The sequence below is a fragment of the Anomalospiza imberbis genome, chromosome 5 (genome assembly GCF_031753505.1).
Source record: "Anomalospiza imberbis isolate Cuckoo-Finch-1a 21T00152 chromosome 5, ASM3175350v1, whole genome shotgun sequence".
In the NCBI taxonomy this organism is placed as follows: domain Eukaryota; kingdom Metazoa; phylum Chordata; class Aves; order Passeriformes; family Viduidae; genus Anomalospiza; species Anomalospiza imberbis.
In genome coordinates, this window is record NC_089685.1 from 21,667,081 (window position 1) to 21,684,772 (window position 17,692).

Below are 17,692 nucleotides of genomic sequence, written 5' to 3' on the forward strand. Positions count from 1 at the left end.
CTTGCTTTGCCATCTAGAAGTATTTTCTTTACATTAATCACTGTGTTAATGATCCTCTGTACCATTTCATTATCCACAATCTGACAAAACAAACATTGACTCTGACTGTTATTCTAAACATTAGGGCATGATTGTTTAATCAGTTTTCTTTTCCAGAAGGATGATTCTCAACTCGTAGGTCAGGGCAGTGCAGAATAGGGCCATGATAAATTACAGGTCATTTCCATAACAAATGGAATGGAAGATACGAAAAGGACATTGTCAGTCCACCTGAATTTCAGCACGCACCTTAAAGGAAGACAAATTCATTCTAAGTGACTAGACTGAGACTGAATTCCAGAGTTCAGAACAAAGAAGAAATAACTCTCCTGAACAATGCAGGCAGTCACCCATGATGATATTCAGTTATAGGCCCAGTTCCTGGTAAGAGTCCATAAGCTCATAAATTCTGTTCAGCATGATGTGGTAAAACTGGCTTACCTCTGACAGTGCCATTTTGGGGAAAGTGTACTTTGAATGTATCCATTGCCTGTGCAGGAAGAATAAGGGATCATTGCAGGGATGCTCAGGGATCGTGAGCAGGAGGAAGATAATTCCTTTTTATTAAAAAAAAAACCCTTTTATAAATAGGGAAGGAATAAATTATTTTCCATGTTTGCTGCAGATAGGTGAGACTAATATGTTTAAATTGCTCATGGAAATGATGTAGATTTTACTGGCTCTGAGTTCATTACTGGCAAGAGGCTGAAAACTCCTGCGCTTGCTCTTGCTCACAGTGTCTTCCAGTCACTGCCCCCTCTTGTTTCTGTTGTCCTCTTTGCAGGACTGGAGCCAAGCTCGAAGGCAATGCTGAAGGGAGAAGAAAAATGAGATACTTGGTTTCCTCTGCTTAGGCCCAAAAAGTGCCACAAGTTCTCAGCAGGATCATGCCCTGCAGCGCTTCCTGGAAGGGGGATGGGGCCTGGATGACTTGCCTCCCTGAAAATCCACCCTATGCTACCTTCTCCTTGCTAGGAGAAGCAGGTCATGACCCCTTTGAAATTGCCTGTTCCCTTCAGCATAAAAAGATGGACACCATGTTGTATTTTCTCAGATGAGCCCACTTTGCACCAGACAGATTCCTTTCAGGGTCTTTCCCTCCTACACAGAGAGAGTTCTTAAGGTCCACTCTTGCCTTGACTGAGCAGAACAGCTCCAATAGGAAAAGGAGTGGAGCCAAAGTGTTTTTGTCCTCCCGTATGCCCAGGAATTGAATAAACACAGTGCAGGGTGAGGAGGGACAGAGGTTGGGATCTTTGGAAAATCAATAACACAGACTAGGCTGCTTGGCACAAGTTTTGAGAATGGGAGGCTTGGGGTAACATTAAGACAAGCTCTCTGAATTGAAAAAGTTCAGTGTTGGAACTATTTGACTAGGAAGATTAAATACTAGAAGGTACCAAGAAAAGGTTACACAAGCATCAGTCAAAAATTACTTAGCTGTAGCAGATCTTACTTCGGTGAAGAAATATGATCCCAATAACTTCTTAAGTTCCTTTCCAAGTCTACTTTCTACTATTGCTCTTAGAACTGAATGGGGCTTAAGTAAGCACATTCCTCTGGAGATTCCAGAGGATTCCATGGAACAGGATTCCATGGAACTCACTAGCTGCATCTGGCAGCATCACGTACAGCATGTCCTCTAAAGGATACCACATTCCACTGTATTTCTGGAAAGACTCCACACCACTCACAACAGTGAATCCTGTGTCATCTGGGCTTGCTAAGAAACCAGGTATTTTAGAAAGTAGTAACAGTCCCTGGTTATGGTACCTGTATGTTAATGATAACAGCCACATGACAGTATAAATGTATTATGGCTATGCCATAATAGCTCTGTACATTCCTTGATATTGCTAATTCAGAAGTTCACTAACCTATAACAAGACTAATTTTAAGACTTTCACTTTTAAGTGAAAGGCATTATTAAGTTAACAGGACAATAGGCTCTGTAGTGTACAAGGTCCTAACATCATTGCCAATAAAGACAGCTGTGAGGTAGAGAGGTTTCTTGTGGATAGAAGCATTCCTTTAAGAAATTAATTTGGATATTTCTTTAGGATTTTAAAGAAGATATTTGTGTCACTTTTTCAACCCCATATGTGAAAATCAAATTGCTTTAAGTATTTGAGCTTAAGGTGCAAAGAACACTACCTTTCAGACACAAGACTACCCTGAAACAAATTAATTAAAAAGTCTCTATTTTATAGAATAGCTTTTAGTACTAAGTCATGATGTGACACAAATTTTAATATGTCCTCTTAGTGATAACCTACTCTTTACATAGCTGCTGCACAGCTCGTGAGTAATGCAGTACAGCCAAAATGTCAGAGCAGGGCATATGATTAGCATTTACTCATATATTTTTGTATATTCACATATATATGCACAAACTAAACATGAGCTACAAAACTGGGACCTAGGTGTGGAAATGATTGGATCTAACCTAGGTTTTTCTCTTTATATGAATCAGCTCATGCCATTACTTATGCTGGTCAGCTGCCCCTGAGGACTCAAAAGTGGAGTTTTGGGTTAGATAGAACAAAAAGATTCTTCAGATGGAGGTCATTGGAGACTGGAATGGGTTCCCCAGGGAAGTGGTCACAGCAGCAAGCCTGACAGAGTTCAGGAAACATTTAGACAATGGCACTTGATGTGACTCTCAGGGGTGGTGCTGTGCAGGTCCAGTAGTTGGATGATCTTTGTGGGTCCCGTCCAACTCAACATATTCTGTGATTCCGTGATCTGTAAAGACAATGGGAAGCCCTTTTAAGGGCTAGGAAAGCTAGTCAGGAATCAAGCATGTGGATGATCTTGGATCCTCCCTATGCTCTTGTCTGAGACTTATCTAACTCATGAACACTGGCATCAAGTTCTGGCTTGCAAAAAAGAGCTATCAGGACATAAAAGCCATTTTGTTCAATGATTGCTCATAGGGAGTCAGATAAAATGGAATAGTTTGGGAGGAATGCTGTCCCAAACTCTGCAATTCTGGTATATATCAGTGGAGCAAAGGTGTTTAAATAGGAAAAGAAGTATATATTACACATTTTCTGTAAATGCAAGTTGCGATGAACAAGAAAGACTTTGAAGCAGAGTAACAGTTTGATGGTGGCTGCAAGAGTGCAACCTCTCCATTTTCTAAGCCTGCGAATGCTCTGCCACTTGCTTGTCTGGTTGAGAGGACCAAAGAAATAAATCCTGTCTTTTCAGGCAGAGAGAAAGACAGAAAGAAACTGTCTGAATATTTATGCAGAGTCCCACAACCTGTATTGTGCTATAGTAAGACCCCCTATGAGGTAAATTGGTGGCAAGCCTGGTTTTAAAGGAGAGCTCTATTTTGACAACACAAGCTGAAGAGTTCTGTTCATTGTAAATCCGTTATTACTACTACCCATTTTATGTGTGGTCAACACCACAATGTCTAGTGATTTCTTTCTTCAAATTCCCATCCAAATACTTGAATCTGCACAGAACACCTGAAATTAATAGAGAGGTACCATCTGACATGCCTCTGGGAGAAATGCATTCCTGAAATGAAATTAATTTATATTACATTTCAGAAATTAAACTGGCAGAAATTTTAGCCACCTCCTGTAAACTCTTCACAAAGGATTAAATTAATCTTCTATGGAAAAGCTGGAGGACTGGAAAATGTATTAGCTATGCATAAACTTCTCATACCATAGAGGTGAGCACTACAGTGGTAGTAGTATATGACTGCTGGTAACTTAGTTTTTCTGAAGATCTATTGTACACAGATCATCAGGAAATCATCAGGAAAAGAATGTAAGCTCTTTTGAACTTTCAAACTTATATTCTTCCAAGCAGATTGTAAATACACATTAACAATACCATAGGCCCCAGAGCATCTTTATTATGTGTTTTTGCCTAGGCAAAAGCTCACACATACAAATAGACAACCGTGTCAACAAATGCCTTCAGAAGCAGTAAGCAAGACCACAAATACAATACATACTCAATTTACTCATCTTATTATTAAAACAAAAAGAAATCCCCTAAATATCATTAAAAATATGTTTTTCTACTTTAGGTTTTGTACTTTTGAGGAAATATTCTGTCATGCTTTCCAGTTTTTCTCCACAAGTTCATGGTATACAGTGGGTAAGGGAAAGGGTGAAGCAGTTATGCACCCACCACTAAATGCTGCCTGGTGTGGTACAGTCTCAAGAAAAAACAATTAGAAAGCACCCTAGAAACATCACTGGCATGTCTGGCTTTGGCTATGACCTGCTTACAAACAACACAAGGTGAGATTAATGCTTAATGAATCATGCTTAATTCAAGCTTACAGTTTTGTAATCCAAAACATTAGAGAAAAATAGTACAAGAAGTGTCTAAAATGGCAGTGCTAAGCATGAAGCTAAATCTCATTACTGAGCATCAAAATAATAATGAATTTTATGACCAAAAGACAGTTACAGGTGAATTACAAGACACTGATTCTCTATTAGGAAATCTTTTACTGAGCATAAATACGTTCTTATATACCTTAATTTTAGCCACATATTTTCTCAAATGAAGGATTTGAAAACATAGCTACAATTTTTCTATCTTGGGAAAAATACCTTAAATCAGTTCAAAACTGATCTTTTAGCCACTAGCTATTTTATTGTTTCTTTTATCCCCTAAAAAGCAAACTTTGACAACAATATCCCCATTTCATTGCCATATAAAAAAGAACAATCCAGTTCTTAACACCATTTTGTTTAGACTGATATACTCTACAAACTAAGTAAGGCAGAATATAATATCTAGGCAGAAAAAAAATGCAGTTGAATGAGTGCAATTGTATACAAATCTGAGGTTGGACAAATTGAGGAGTAAATATAAATAAAATGGTTTTATTTAAATTTTCTTAATGGGAACTAATGATTGGCTTTTCATTGTTGTGGTTGGATTTTTTTAAGCTTATAAGTATTTGAATATAAATATTATGCATTGACATTTGTGCACTTAACTGGCTGAGCATTTGAACACAAGCATCTGAGGAATGCAGGGACAAGTTCTGACTGATTCCTATAAGACTGATACCACCATTGTTTGATAGTAGCATTATCAGGGAAGTACAAAAATGGTTCCATAAAGGTAGCTTTTGTGCTCTGCAGAAACGTCTAATATATATATTTGAAAAATATACTCTACATTTAAATGCACCAGATGAAAAGTAGCACCCAGAATCGACAAGAGATCAGAAGTAAAAATGCAAATAATGTTAGACAAGAGTGGCTTTACAGAACAGAAACACACAAGATCAATAAAGGGTTGTGATACAAGTAACTGCAGAAGATGAGGGTGCTCGTCCTAAGCTGTTAGATATGCTGATAGTTACTGTCAATTCATTTTACCAATGTATCCAATTCCATGCTGAGAATATTCTATTTTGAGCCTGGTCTGATGGAAAACAAAATCTAAATAGTTTCTAAAATTCATCTTTTTCTCCTGAAAAGGAGATATGGGGAAAAAAGCTGAAGCCTGAAAGCAATGCAGGAGACTTTTGCTGACTTGCTAGAGGTCCTTTGCATGCAACTCTAGGGAAGACATGGATGTTTTAAGTAGTGGAAGAAAACCAATAGCACTTCTATCTTCAGTAAAGACTAGAAAAAAAGAATAGAGAATAAAAGAACTACAAACTAGTCAGCCTTACATTAATTCCTGGGAAAATGATGGAGCAAATAACTCTGGAAACTGTTTCCAAACATATTCAAAGCAGAAACCTGATGGGGTAGCCCACATGGGTCTATGGAGGAGAAATTATGCTTGAGCAACCTCATAGGCTTCCATGATTGAGCAACTGACTTGGTGGATGAGCAGAGAGCAGTGGATGTTGTTTATCTTGACTTCATCCAGGATTTCAACACTGCCTCTCTCCCATAGCAGTCTCATAGACAAACTGATGAAAGGCAGGCAGGCTGGGTAAGAACACTATGCTGCCTGGCCTAAAGGTTTGTGATCACTGACACAAAGATCACCTGATAGCACATCAGTAGTGCTGTACCTAGGGATTGATACTGTGACCAATGCCATTTAACATCTCTGTTAATGACCTGGACAATGGGACACAGCACACCCTCTGACAGTTAGCAGACAACATGAACCTGGGAGAAGTAGTTGATACACTACATGACTGTGTGACTGTTGAGGTTGTGTGACTCAACAAGCTGGAGAAAATAGCAAACAGGAATCTCAAGAAGATCAACAAAAGGAATTGTGAAGTCCTGCACCTAAAGGATGAAAGCCTCCACGCATCAGTGCAGGCTAGGAGCTGACTTTGGAAAGCAGCTTTTCAGAAAGATATGAGTTTTGGTGGACACCACGCTGAACATGAGCCAGCAATGCACCCTTGCAGCAATGAAGGCAAACGGCATCCTGGGCTGCATTACAATGAGTGCCACCAGCAGATAAAGGGTATGATTTTTCTCCTCTCCTCAGCATTGGAGAGGCCACATCCAGAGTGCTGGGCTCCATGATGCAAGAGGAATGCAGATGTGCTGGAGGTGATTAATGATTTGGAGCATGTGAGCTATGTGGAGAGGCTGAGAAAGCTGGGATAGTTCAAACTGGAAAAGAGGAGGGTCATGGGAATCTTATCAATTTATAAATACCTGATGGATGGGAATAAAGAACACAGAGACAGACACTTCTCAGTGATGCCCTGGGAAGGATAAGAAGTAATGGGCACAAAATGAAGCACAGGAAATTAATTTTGTTTAGACAAAGGACAAAGCTTTTTTTACTGTGAGAGTGGTCAAACATGGACATGAATTGCCCAGGGAGATTGTGGAGTCTCCATCCTTGCAGACATTCAAAACCTGATTGAACCTAGTCCTGTGCAATCTGCTTGAGGTGACCCTACTCCACCGGTTGGACTAGATGAGCTAAGAAAATTCCTGTCCATGTTAACAATTCTGATTCTGATATAAAGTGTGAGAGAAAGTAAGAGAGACTTCTCCCTTCCATAAAGGTTCAGGCAGCTAGTGGAGCAACCATAATCTTTTCTAAAAAGAAGAGTCATGTAATCTTATGTATGATAACATGATCATCCTGGCTTTAATGCAGCAGCAGTTCACAGATGACACTGCTGGACTGAGCCATGATATTTAAAATTGTGTGGGACCTGACTGCTTTAAAGTTTCATAGAATTCACATCCCAATTTGTGCTTTGCATACCTTTAGTGGCAAGATTTTTGTAGTGTTGCTTTATTTTTATTTGCTATTAGAATGAGAACAAGTTTTTGCAACAGGTATCCATAAATCTGAGTGGAAATTGTATTCTTCTTAGTGAAAAAGTTATTTACAGTAACCATATTTTTTATGGAACTACCCCTTTACTATAGGACTATGGAGACACAAGCACTGGCATGTGATTGATGATGGTGGTCCCACAAAAAATGGCTTTAGCAATTACTGCGCTGAGGAAATGTGACCAGAGATGTTCAATAGGTTCACATTTATGCTTTTCCCTGGCTACCTTTCTGCATTTCACAGATTTTGCTTACTATTGTTAGTTAATGTTAAGGACAGAAGCCACCCATAAAAATAGTCCACCTATTTCTTTTCGACTGCTACATTTTGCACCCAAAGTGTGAAGAAAGCCAGTGTGTTTATCAGCAGGATTCTCCCTCAGTGTTCCCTTCATTCCCCTGGTACAGATCCAGAGGTAGAAGAACTCAGGCTCTTAATGCTTAATGCTGCCATCTAGCTAATAGTTGCTGCCCACAGCAGGAGGAATTCCACCTTCTGAGACCTGGTTCACTGGGGAGGTAACCGACAGCTTTAAAGGTCCTTTCCTAAATTACTATACCGAGCGCTTCAAAATATTGATAACGGACTAGAGTCCTTCATCACTCTAAACCCAGCTCAGTTCATACAATGAGAATCGGGTTGGCTGACTGAGTTTGTTGAGTTTTCATACAGGGCTTTGAAAACTTGCCACTGCTAATGAGCAGACCCTGGAGCAGTGCGGACACTGACTCAGCTGCCATCGTTTTAGAGCTGCATACAGAGGAATGGCCTTTCTGTGCACCAGTCCATCCCTCCAGCCTTTGTCCTCCTAGACCCTGAGACTTCCTTGTTCAGTAGTTTCCTTGTCCACCCTGGTACCAGCACCATCACCTGTGGGTTTGTAGGGAGTGACAGAAAGACTTGATCCACATGAAATCTGATGTCCTTTCCCTCTCCCAGCCTGCCTTCCCAGGATGCCCTGATCAGACTCCAGAAATTTGGCTCTCACATGGCGAAGCCTTTTTTATTTTAGCGAGTGCTAGTCGTAGGCTTTTGAATGTTTCTCAGAGCCTTAACTGTGACAACAACCACTGAGACTATGCATCTATCTGGATCGTCAGATAGTCTAGAAAAACGATTTCAGACAGATGTGAACCACCTATTTGTGGCTGCAAGTTGTCAACAGAAGTAACTTGCGAGAGCAATATACACTTCGGCATCACCCCACTCGCCACCTCAGAAATGCACGGCTTCAGTGGCTTCCTTTTCTGGGGCCATTTGAGATGCCTCTCATTCCCGCACCAACACTTAGCAGAGGATGCCAGCGACGCTCGGGGTCGTCGGCGAGCACAGCGTCCGCTCTGCCCGTCCAGCAGGGAGTCCCGCCGTGTGTCCGAGCCGGCTGGCGAGCGGCGGGCGCGCTTCCCACGCTGGCCGGGACGCGGGGCAAGGAGCACCGCACCAGCCGCTGCCAGGGCCGGCAGGGCCCGAGAGGAGCAGCGCTGCTGAGGGCTCCCTGGCCAGGGACTGCCCCTGTCGTTGGGAGCAGGGCAGCCGAACCGAGCGGAGCCGCGCCGTGCGCTGGGGCGCTTAGGCAGGCGCGGTGTTACGGCAGTCCCAGCGCAGCCCGCCCGACTCCGTCCCGGACACTCGCGGGTCGCTGCGCTCGCCGGGGCGGGCGGAGATATTAGCCCGGCCCCAGTCCCGCCTCTGCCTCCGCCGGGAGCCGCTCGGAGCAATTCCCACGGCAACCCAGGCTCGACTCCCCTTCCCAAACCCCGCCTCTGCTCCCCGCCCCGCCGCTCCCGCCCGGCGGCCGCCGCCGGTCGGAAACAGTCCGTGTGTAAACTCGACGTGTCCGGAAAGGTGCGCGCCGCTCCCCGCCTCGCTCCGTGCCCGGCCGCGGGGCGCGCCCTCCGAGAGCGATGCTGGACCCTTCCTCCAGCGAGGAGGAGTCCGATGAGCTGCTGGAAGAGGAGCGGCGGGACGTGCTGGTGGCGGCGGGCGGCGGTTCGCCGCGCTCGCTGCCGCAGCCCGCCCGGGACTCGCGGGGCAGGGAGGCCGGGGCGGCACGGGCAGCCAGCCCCAGCCCTTCGGTGCTGAGCGAGGGCCGGGAAGAGCAGGAGCGCCTGCAGCGAGAGGAGCGGGAGCAGCGGCTCCGGCTGCAGCTCTACGTGTTCATCGCGAGGTGCATCGCGCACCCCTTCAACGCCAAGCAGCCCACGGACATGGCCCGCCGGCAGCAGAAGGTGAGCCACCGCCTCCCCGCTCCCCCGCCCCGCCGTGTGCGCTCGTCCCCCACGGGCCATCCCGCGCCGTCCGTCCCGTCCCGCCCGCCGGTGCCGCGCCGCCGCGGTGCTCCGGCCCGCAACAGGTTGAGCGGGGCCGCGGCACCGGCCGGGCACGGCGCGGGGAGCGCCGGCGGCGCTGCCGGAGCGGCCGCTGCAGGGCTGGGTGTCAGCGCGCCTTGCCCAAAACACACCCTTCATCTAGAAATCCCTCAGTCACCAGGGGTGAAGTCGTTTAAGTTTTTAGAGTTGCGCTCGAAGTCGCCGTGCGAAGGGCACGGGAGCGCAGGGAGCGGGCGCGCTGGGCCGTTCAGCGGTGGAGGATATATTCCCGCTTCTTGGCGGTGCCTGATGGGCGGAATTAAACCTTCCAGAGGTGCCTGCTGCCAGTCGCGTTCTGACCGTCTGTACTCAACCCGAGAAAATTAACCCATAAAACACAGGTGAACGAGAAAACTATTTTATTTCATGAGTTATCGAGTGTGTTCTCTGTACATAGAAACAATCAACATGCGTATTAGTGGTGAGAATGACCTTCTAATGAAGGTTGACCTAAGTTGTTCTCTGTGTCTTGTACGTGAAAGACAAGCTTTTGAGAACTGGCAGGTGTGTGTAGGTATTTATGGTTAGTCCCTCTTAATTTTGAGCTATTGAATAAGTAGAATACTTAAAGTTTCAGATTAAGGCACTAAATTTCCAGATAACTACTTAAAAGCTAATTTCTTGAAATGTTTGATCTAAAAATTGGGTTTTTACTTTCAGTTCTGTAAACAAACAAACTAATCCAAAACAAAAGAAACAACCAAAAACCCCATTCTACATCACTTTCTAGAAGGATAGTGATAGGACACAAAAATTATTTAATTCTACTTGGCTTTTATGATTTTGATACTTCCATATGTCTAAGGGTTTGTAAAATCCAGTACTAAATGTTTTTGGGTATCTGAAGCATGCCTGCTGTAGGTAAGTAATTGTGTTTAGTGAATTCTCAGACAAGTTAATGTGGCAACATGGTAGTAATAATAAGATTGTTTCTGGAAGATTATTTTATTTATATTAAGTGTTAGGTACTTAAACTCTAGAGCTTGAATAGAGACATCTTGTAAACAGAAAGCCTCAGAAAATCTGAAATAAAAATTTTTAACCCACTGGAAATTCCCTGCCCAAACATGGAATCATCATAGAAATTCCATTTTGAAGAGATATCTAGATGTCTGTGAGTGTGAATTCCCACTGGACAAAGCCAAAGCAGACTTGATGTAGTGTTGATATCAATCTAGGTTTAAGCAGGAGGCTGAGAAGCCTCCAGGGATGAGATCTCTCAGCCTGTCTGTGTGACCTGCTCTACTGCTCCATTGGCCCCCTCTTGATTAAATTTTCCTAATCAGCTTCCAAGTTGCAGCTTGTGGCCATCAATTGCAGAAGATACTGAGCATTTAGAAGTTCTCACTGATCTAAGTCACTAAGTATAGGAACTGTTTTAAAAATAACTGCTGTATTAATTATTTTGTTAATAGAATGTATTATAAGAGATCACTGATGTGCAGTTCATGCAGAAATAAAACTGTTGTGAATTTAACTATGAGCAATGAACAGACTATTTGACAAAATTGACTTGATACCTACAATTAAATATCGCTCTTGCTAATTACTATTTTTAAATGAACTCTGGATTTTGCATTAATTGCTGTATGTACAAAGTGACTTTTGTCATATTTAGGAATTTAGCTGCAGAACAAGGATGACTTGTCTTTTCCTGGTCAGGAAATAGTGTTTTTAAATAAGACATACACAAAAAATAAGTCTTTTGAGGAGTTGCACTTCTGTCTAGACCTAATCAAATGCACATAACCATGCTTCCTCTTCCTCAATTTTGGATATATTACCCAGTAAATTATTGCATGTAGGGTAATAGAACTGGTCATGAGTTTTGAGAGTTCAGAAAACCTGCTTTGATAATTTGGGATTGCCGAGAGCTGTCTGAAGGAGCCCTCTTTTATGTCTAACTTCTGTTCTCTGCGCTGCACGGTGGCCCCATGTCAGCTTTGGGGATGAGAGTGCAACCATCTGTCTTAAACCATGTCCTGAAGGAAGATACTTCTGGAGGTGTGACAGGTGGACTGGAGAAGAGATGACTGAAAGGGGACCTTATCAATGTATATAAGTATCTGAAAGGAGGATGTCAAGAGGATACTCTTAGCGGTGCAAAGTAGTAAGATGAGACAGCAGGCAGAAACTGATGCACAGAAGTTGCACCTGCATATGAGAAAAAACTTCTTTACTGGAGTGTGAGGAAGAACTTCTATACTGTGCGGGTGATTGCACACATGAGCAGATTGCCAGAGAGGCTGTGGAGTCTCCCTGACTGGAGATATTCAAGAACCATCTGGATGCAATCCTGTGCCATGTGCTCTGGGATGACCCTGCTTAAACAGCGAGGTTGGACTAGATGAACCTCTGTTGCCCCTTCCAACTTTACCCATTATGTGATTCTATGACTCATATTCTATGGGATACAAGTCTGTCTTACTTCCTGAATTAATTTTCTATCTGCTAAGATAGGAAACAGATATGGACTTGATCTCTTGCTCTTTTGCTTCAGTTCTGACTTGTGTGACAGCATGTGGCTGGCTGTCCACTGCGAGCTGGCCTGAGGTTCCTTGCTTGCATTATGCAACTGGAACTGTTAGCTCCAGCACGCCCTGTCCATCATGGCTTATCCAGGGTACGGTTTAGAACAACAGTCTATGGTGCTGTGTCGTTTCAGCTTGTGAACTCCTTGTAGTACTTTTGCACCAGCAGTCTTTCAAGAGCCTAATAATAGTATCCACCCTGCTAAAGAGCAGAAGTAATTTGTTCTTTCTGCCAGTTCATTTGGCATATTGCTGAGCAAATATTGAGGAATGCAGTTTGCTTCCTTTTTAATGTGGAACATATTATCCAGTTAGGGAACGAGATGGAATTCATATATCAAGTATCTTTGACTGCCTTGTAATATCAGTAAGGAAATGGGTCGCAGTATGGCTGGCTTCTTATGTTCTTGCTTTAGTATCAGATTAAAATGTACTATATGGTATCTTGAAACCACCATACTTAAGGACTCTGTTATACTAATTAAAGAATTTTGAATGCAGGCAGTGTTTCACTCCTCTGTTGTCCTTTCTTCTTCCTTCTTTTTTCTCACTAAGTAAAATTAGCTCCGCTGTATTGTGAGAGATAAGGTTAACTAAAAAAGAAAATCAAACTTTAAGAAAAAACAAGAACTAGCATAATTCGCCAGAGTCCATCAATTCCCCTATCTTGCTTTTAATGATAAAGTCAATGTAATTTAACCCAGGGTTTGCTCTTTGGGGTTTTTTTTTCCTTAGTCTCTGGGATGCATATGTGATAGATATACTCTTTTTTAACTGTTCAGAGTTAGTTGCTATTATATCCTGCCTTACTTTGGTTGCTGGTAGATTTTTGATAGAGAAGGGGGATTAATCAAATATTGGAGGTGTGGAACTGAAGCATGATGTTATTTTTCAAGGTGAGGTAGCATATCCTGGTGAAGATGGAGGCTCTACAGAGAAGGGCTAGTATGTATTTAGTAACATATTTTCAACAGATATTTGTAAACATTTAGTCGTGTATTTTCCACCTTGCAGAGAAATATTGATGCATCATCACATATTGTTCTTTTACAAAGCAAATTTTGTCAGTTGCTGGTTTAAAGAGACTGTCACTTTTCTGTAGCAACCACTTTCTTATGAGTCCCCTCAAACATATTTCACCATTTTTTCTTCTGTTTTCTTCACTCCTCCTTGTTTCTAGTCCCAACAAAAGAGAAGACAGTCGTTAACTAAGCCTATTCCTCTTTCTTCTGTTCTCCTACCCCGAATCTCAAACCACCAGATTGAATTTGTCCATAGAATGAGATTTAGTGAAATAAATTCACTTGTTACTGTCTTCCATCAAGGGAAAGTGGTGCATGTGAGCATATATTATATATATAAGTATATATGTACTGAGTCAGTGATTAGATAATGACCCTGGTAACTGCTGTTTGTACTAATCAGTTGTACGGCCCATATGTACCTACCCATTTGTACTCAGTGAGTGTAAAGAGCTAAAGGGTTCTGTATCTGGGAGGTGAATCAGAGTTAAAGTTCCTGGGGAAGGAAGGGACAACAAACTGCTACAATTAACTCAAAAAAAAACAAACGTGTGTTTTCTGTTTTTCCTGTGTTTTTCTTTCTCAAAATCCAATAAAGGGAGAAGAAAATCCAAGAAATCCAAGACTAAGGGAGAAGTAGCACTCCTAGGCTAAACAAGATTTTTTAATGTATGAAAGGCTTAGTGCATCAAAGCTGATAATTCAAGTCTTGCTTTCATAGGTGATAGGTATTAGAAGTAATTGATCTGGCCATGTAGAATTCATAACTGAGTGAGTTTACTTCCTGAATACTTGATGACCTATTTTCCTTCCATTCCTTCTCTCCCATCCAGCTATTAAATCATGAGTAGATCAAAAGCATTGACTTCAAGCTAATTCTTGAAAGCAGGAGCAATAGACAGTAATTTATTTTCATCTGAATTTTGTGCATTCATTCTTTCTTCTTTCTTGGACTTTATCTGTAAAGGAGAGGTTTATAATGGTGCATGTTCACTACATAACACTGTCAGGAAATATCGGTTATGAGGCTAAGCTTCATTCTCTGGATTGCAGTTTTATTCCCAGTGTTTGTCTTTCTTCGGTCTCAAGTCCTGTATCTTCTTGTTTTTGAGCTGGTGATGTGTATCTGCTTATTTATTGGCTAAGCATGTTTTGGGAAAGAAAAATTGTCTCTTGGCCTCTGAACATGCTTCATTAGATATTGCTTTCTGCACTGCTAAGGTAGCAAGGACAATGCATCCAAAACTATTGTTTTCAGAAACTGTAGACACATTTCAGAGAACAAACATAGCTATAAAACTTGTTCATCTGGTCAAAATTCTACTAAAGATCTTTCTAGGAACATGTCTTCCCAATTCTACCTTCATTGCTTCCTTTACAAATTTCAGTTGTTTTTGTGGTGTTATAGAAAGTCATTTTTAATCAAGTTTATTTCCTTATTTTTCCCCATAACACCTGGTCATTGAGCTCTAAGCTGTGTATAGTTTTTAGCCAAATGAGTATAGAGAGTTCTGTTAAATCCTGTCAAAACCCATAATATGGTAGCCTACAGACCTGTCTATGTGTTGAGACAAGGTTATTCACAAATAGATCTTTCTACCCCTGTGAGAACCAGCTGCTTGGGGAAGAAGTTGGTTTTGCCTGCAGTTAGGAAATTTGCTCCCCATGGGCAATTGAATCAGCCATGGCTGAAGAAGTACTGAAGGGTGATGAGAGAAGCAAAGCCTCCTAGTAACTAGTGCCACTTCAGAAATGACAACCCATCAGAGCTGTGTTTTAATCTTAAATTCTTCTTCTGGCCTACCAGCTCAGCATGGATCAGTGTGGCTTGGCCAGAAGCTGGCGGTGTGCTGGGAAAACCACATATTGGTAAGCAGCTGTGTAATGAAGTGAACATGTTTGGAGAGTCTGCAAACCTGGTCTAATATGATGAAAAATTTATCACTCTCTTCTTTTGCTTGCTTTGTTTTTGTTTTCACTGCCTGTTTTACCTATACTTGCCTTTGAAATTTGAGTAGTTATTATTAGTGGATGGAACTTTTTTTTTCCTAAGTGCCTGACCTCAGGTTGTTTCTTTTTTTCTGTCACCCACAACGTTTGACAAATGTGCTAACTCTGTTGGCAAATACCCAATTTAATGTGCCTGTGGAAGACTGAAGACTAGTTATTAGTTGTTTTTTTTTTACAGGGCACCTGACAGGAGGAAAGTTTGAAGGATCAGTTGATTGCCACCCTCTCTTCAGGGACTGTATTGGGGAATTGTCAGGCTGGGATGCCTTGCATTTCTAACCCTTTGCAGTTGTTATTCTCATGTTGTATTTTGTGTATCTGAACTGCTGTAATTTGTGATTGAGAGGCAGAAATACCAAATCAGCTCATCTTGTCTTTAATACTTTCATCATCTGTGAAATATACTCATTGATGCTGTGGAATAACAAAGCTGAGGAAAATACTTTTTTCCCCTCTGAACTGCACTCCTTTACCTGCCTAAGGTACAATATATCAAAATATCAATTACTACATGCTGTCCTTAACTGTACACTATTGCCAGAACAGAAAATACTGTTTGGTTGCTAGTTGACTCTTCATTGAACAATGTATTTCTGTAATAGCAAATTTTCACTTTTTCCCCCCTTGCTCCCCCATGCAAACCTGTTGTCATCAGTTCATGTCTGGGGACACTACTAACCAATTGCCTTTCCATTTTCATGCTGGTTATTGGAGTTGGTTTTTCTCTTTCTGGCTTTGTACCATTTATTTTTAATACTGGCAAGTATCATCCTGAAGTTGCTTTCAGTATGTACTGGTTTGCTTTTTTAATGTACCTTTGTATTTGTGTTCTAGTCTCCCATTATCCTTGTTTTTTTGCTTGTGTGTAGATGTCCCTTACATTGCTAGCTTAACATAACCCTGCCTCCTGCTGCTTCCCTTGCTATGAGTGGAAAGCTAATAGCTCCGGGACAAGACTTGCTTTACTGACTCGAGAGTTATCCTTAGAGGAAGATGGGATGATGTGTTTGTTGTCTGCTAGGAAAGTGCTGGGCTCGCTGCCTCACCTCTGCTCATTAAGGAATGTATTTTGGGGTGTTTGTCTTTATGCCTTGACTCTGGTTCTGTATTTAGCTGTACTGAGCCCCATTTAGTATGTTACTCTCTCTGAACCAGGTACCAGTCTCGAAGGCTTTTAAACATTTAATCCTGAAGTCAGTTTTCATACAGGGTTTTTTTTGGCACATTAGCTGCAAACATGCCTCCTGTATTTCTTTCCAAGGTACTCCTCTTGCTACCAGCTGATGGCAGTGGCATGCAAAGGTCTGGCACTCAGACTTCTCTTTGACTTCTGGCTCTTGCCATTCAGCATGGGAGGCATGGGAGGAACAGAGTCTGCTGAAGTCCTTCTCATTTGCCTAATGCCTGTCTCCAGTGCCCATTTCTGCCTAGAAGTGCTGGCACTGAATTGAAAGCAGCCCAGTTCTTGTGCGTTGCAGCCGATTCCCCCAGGTTTCAGAATAGCAGCTGTGAAAAGGCAGTTTTCAGTTTGTTGCTGTGTGTGGGTAAGTCTGAGCAGCAGAAGAGATAGAGTGTTTGCATGTTGGTACCAGGCTGCATCAGCTTAAGCTTGCATTTTGAAGGTTATTTTCTCAGCCATAAGCATTGAAGGCTTTTAATTTTGTATTTAAAACTCTCTAGAAGTTGATGGTACTTGCTCAATAGAATTTATTCTGGTCCTTATTTATTTTGCAGTGAGGAGATAAAGCATATGCTTCTCTTCAAGTGTGACTGCTTGTATGCATGAGTTCAAGAATGTTCTTGAGTGTTTTTCCTGTCAGGAAGGGGAAAAGCATTAATTAACAGCATTGTGAAGAATGAACAGAGGTACAGTGAGTACTTCTTTAAATATGTGATCTGGTGAATCAAAATTAGAAAAAGAGAAGGTGATTATACAAGAATTTTTCTGCAACTTTGTTTCCATTTTTTTTTCTCAACCATTAATTATTCATTTATGTTCAATTGTCTTGTCTGTGGGGTTTTAGAAATAGAGGCCGGCAGTTTCTGTGTAATGAAAGTGCTGGAGGGATACTCTGAGTGATAGACACAAAAAGAATCCTTAGGATAATACTTTCAGTAGACTTGTTTGGGCCATAGCCAAGGATGTGGAAGAAAGGACAAATACACAGGGCATAAATGAGACTTCTGAAGAGATAGTATACATCTACAACGATTAGAGGAGAAGTAGCCACCAGTGATGGAGAGTTTTATGGACTAACTTGAGAAAGTGTATGGAACAGAATTAATTTTGGAGTGGAGTAACTGTTCAGCAAGGACAATGACAAAGTTAAAGAGGAATGAATTTCTAGCAGACAAATCCATTGGTCATGAGAGTTATGCTTTTCAGTATCAAACAGAAATGAAAGAGGAATATCTTGGGGGGTGAGTTTGCAAGAAAGATACTGGTCTAATAAAA

General features: G+C 41.9%; 1 protein-coding gene and 1 long non-coding RNA gene across 12 annotated transcripts in view; both read left to right on the top strand.

The window, feature by feature from the left end:
* Positions 1-1,019: 1,019 nt before the first annotated feature.
* On the top strand, positions 1,020-3,391 carry LOC137474963 (uncharacterized). Its single transcript, XR_010999587.1, has 2 exons — positions 1,020-1,774; positions 3,253-3,391. It is a non-coding gene; the product is annotated as an uncharacterized lncRNA (long non-coding RNA).
* Positions 3,392-9,075: 5,684 nt separating this feature from the next.
* CADPS2 (calcium dependent secretion activator 2) overlaps positions 9,076-17,692 on the top strand; it is a 284,902-nt gene continuing 276,285 nt past the window's right edge. For 7 of the 11 annotated variants that reach the window (XM_068189853.1, XM_068189854.1, XM_068189856.1 and 4 more), the window contains exon 1: positions 9,078-9,533. In XM_068189853.1, coding sequence (XP_068045954.1) covers positions 9,210-9,533 — 324 coding nt within the window. In that variant the 5' untranslated portion in view covers positions 9,078-9,209. Of the gene's footprint in view, positions 9,534-9,918; positions 10,016-17,692 lie in introns of those variants that run through there. The other 4 variants (XM_068189862.1, XM_068189864.1, XM_068189860.1 and 1 more) reach the window with 4 other exon arrangements.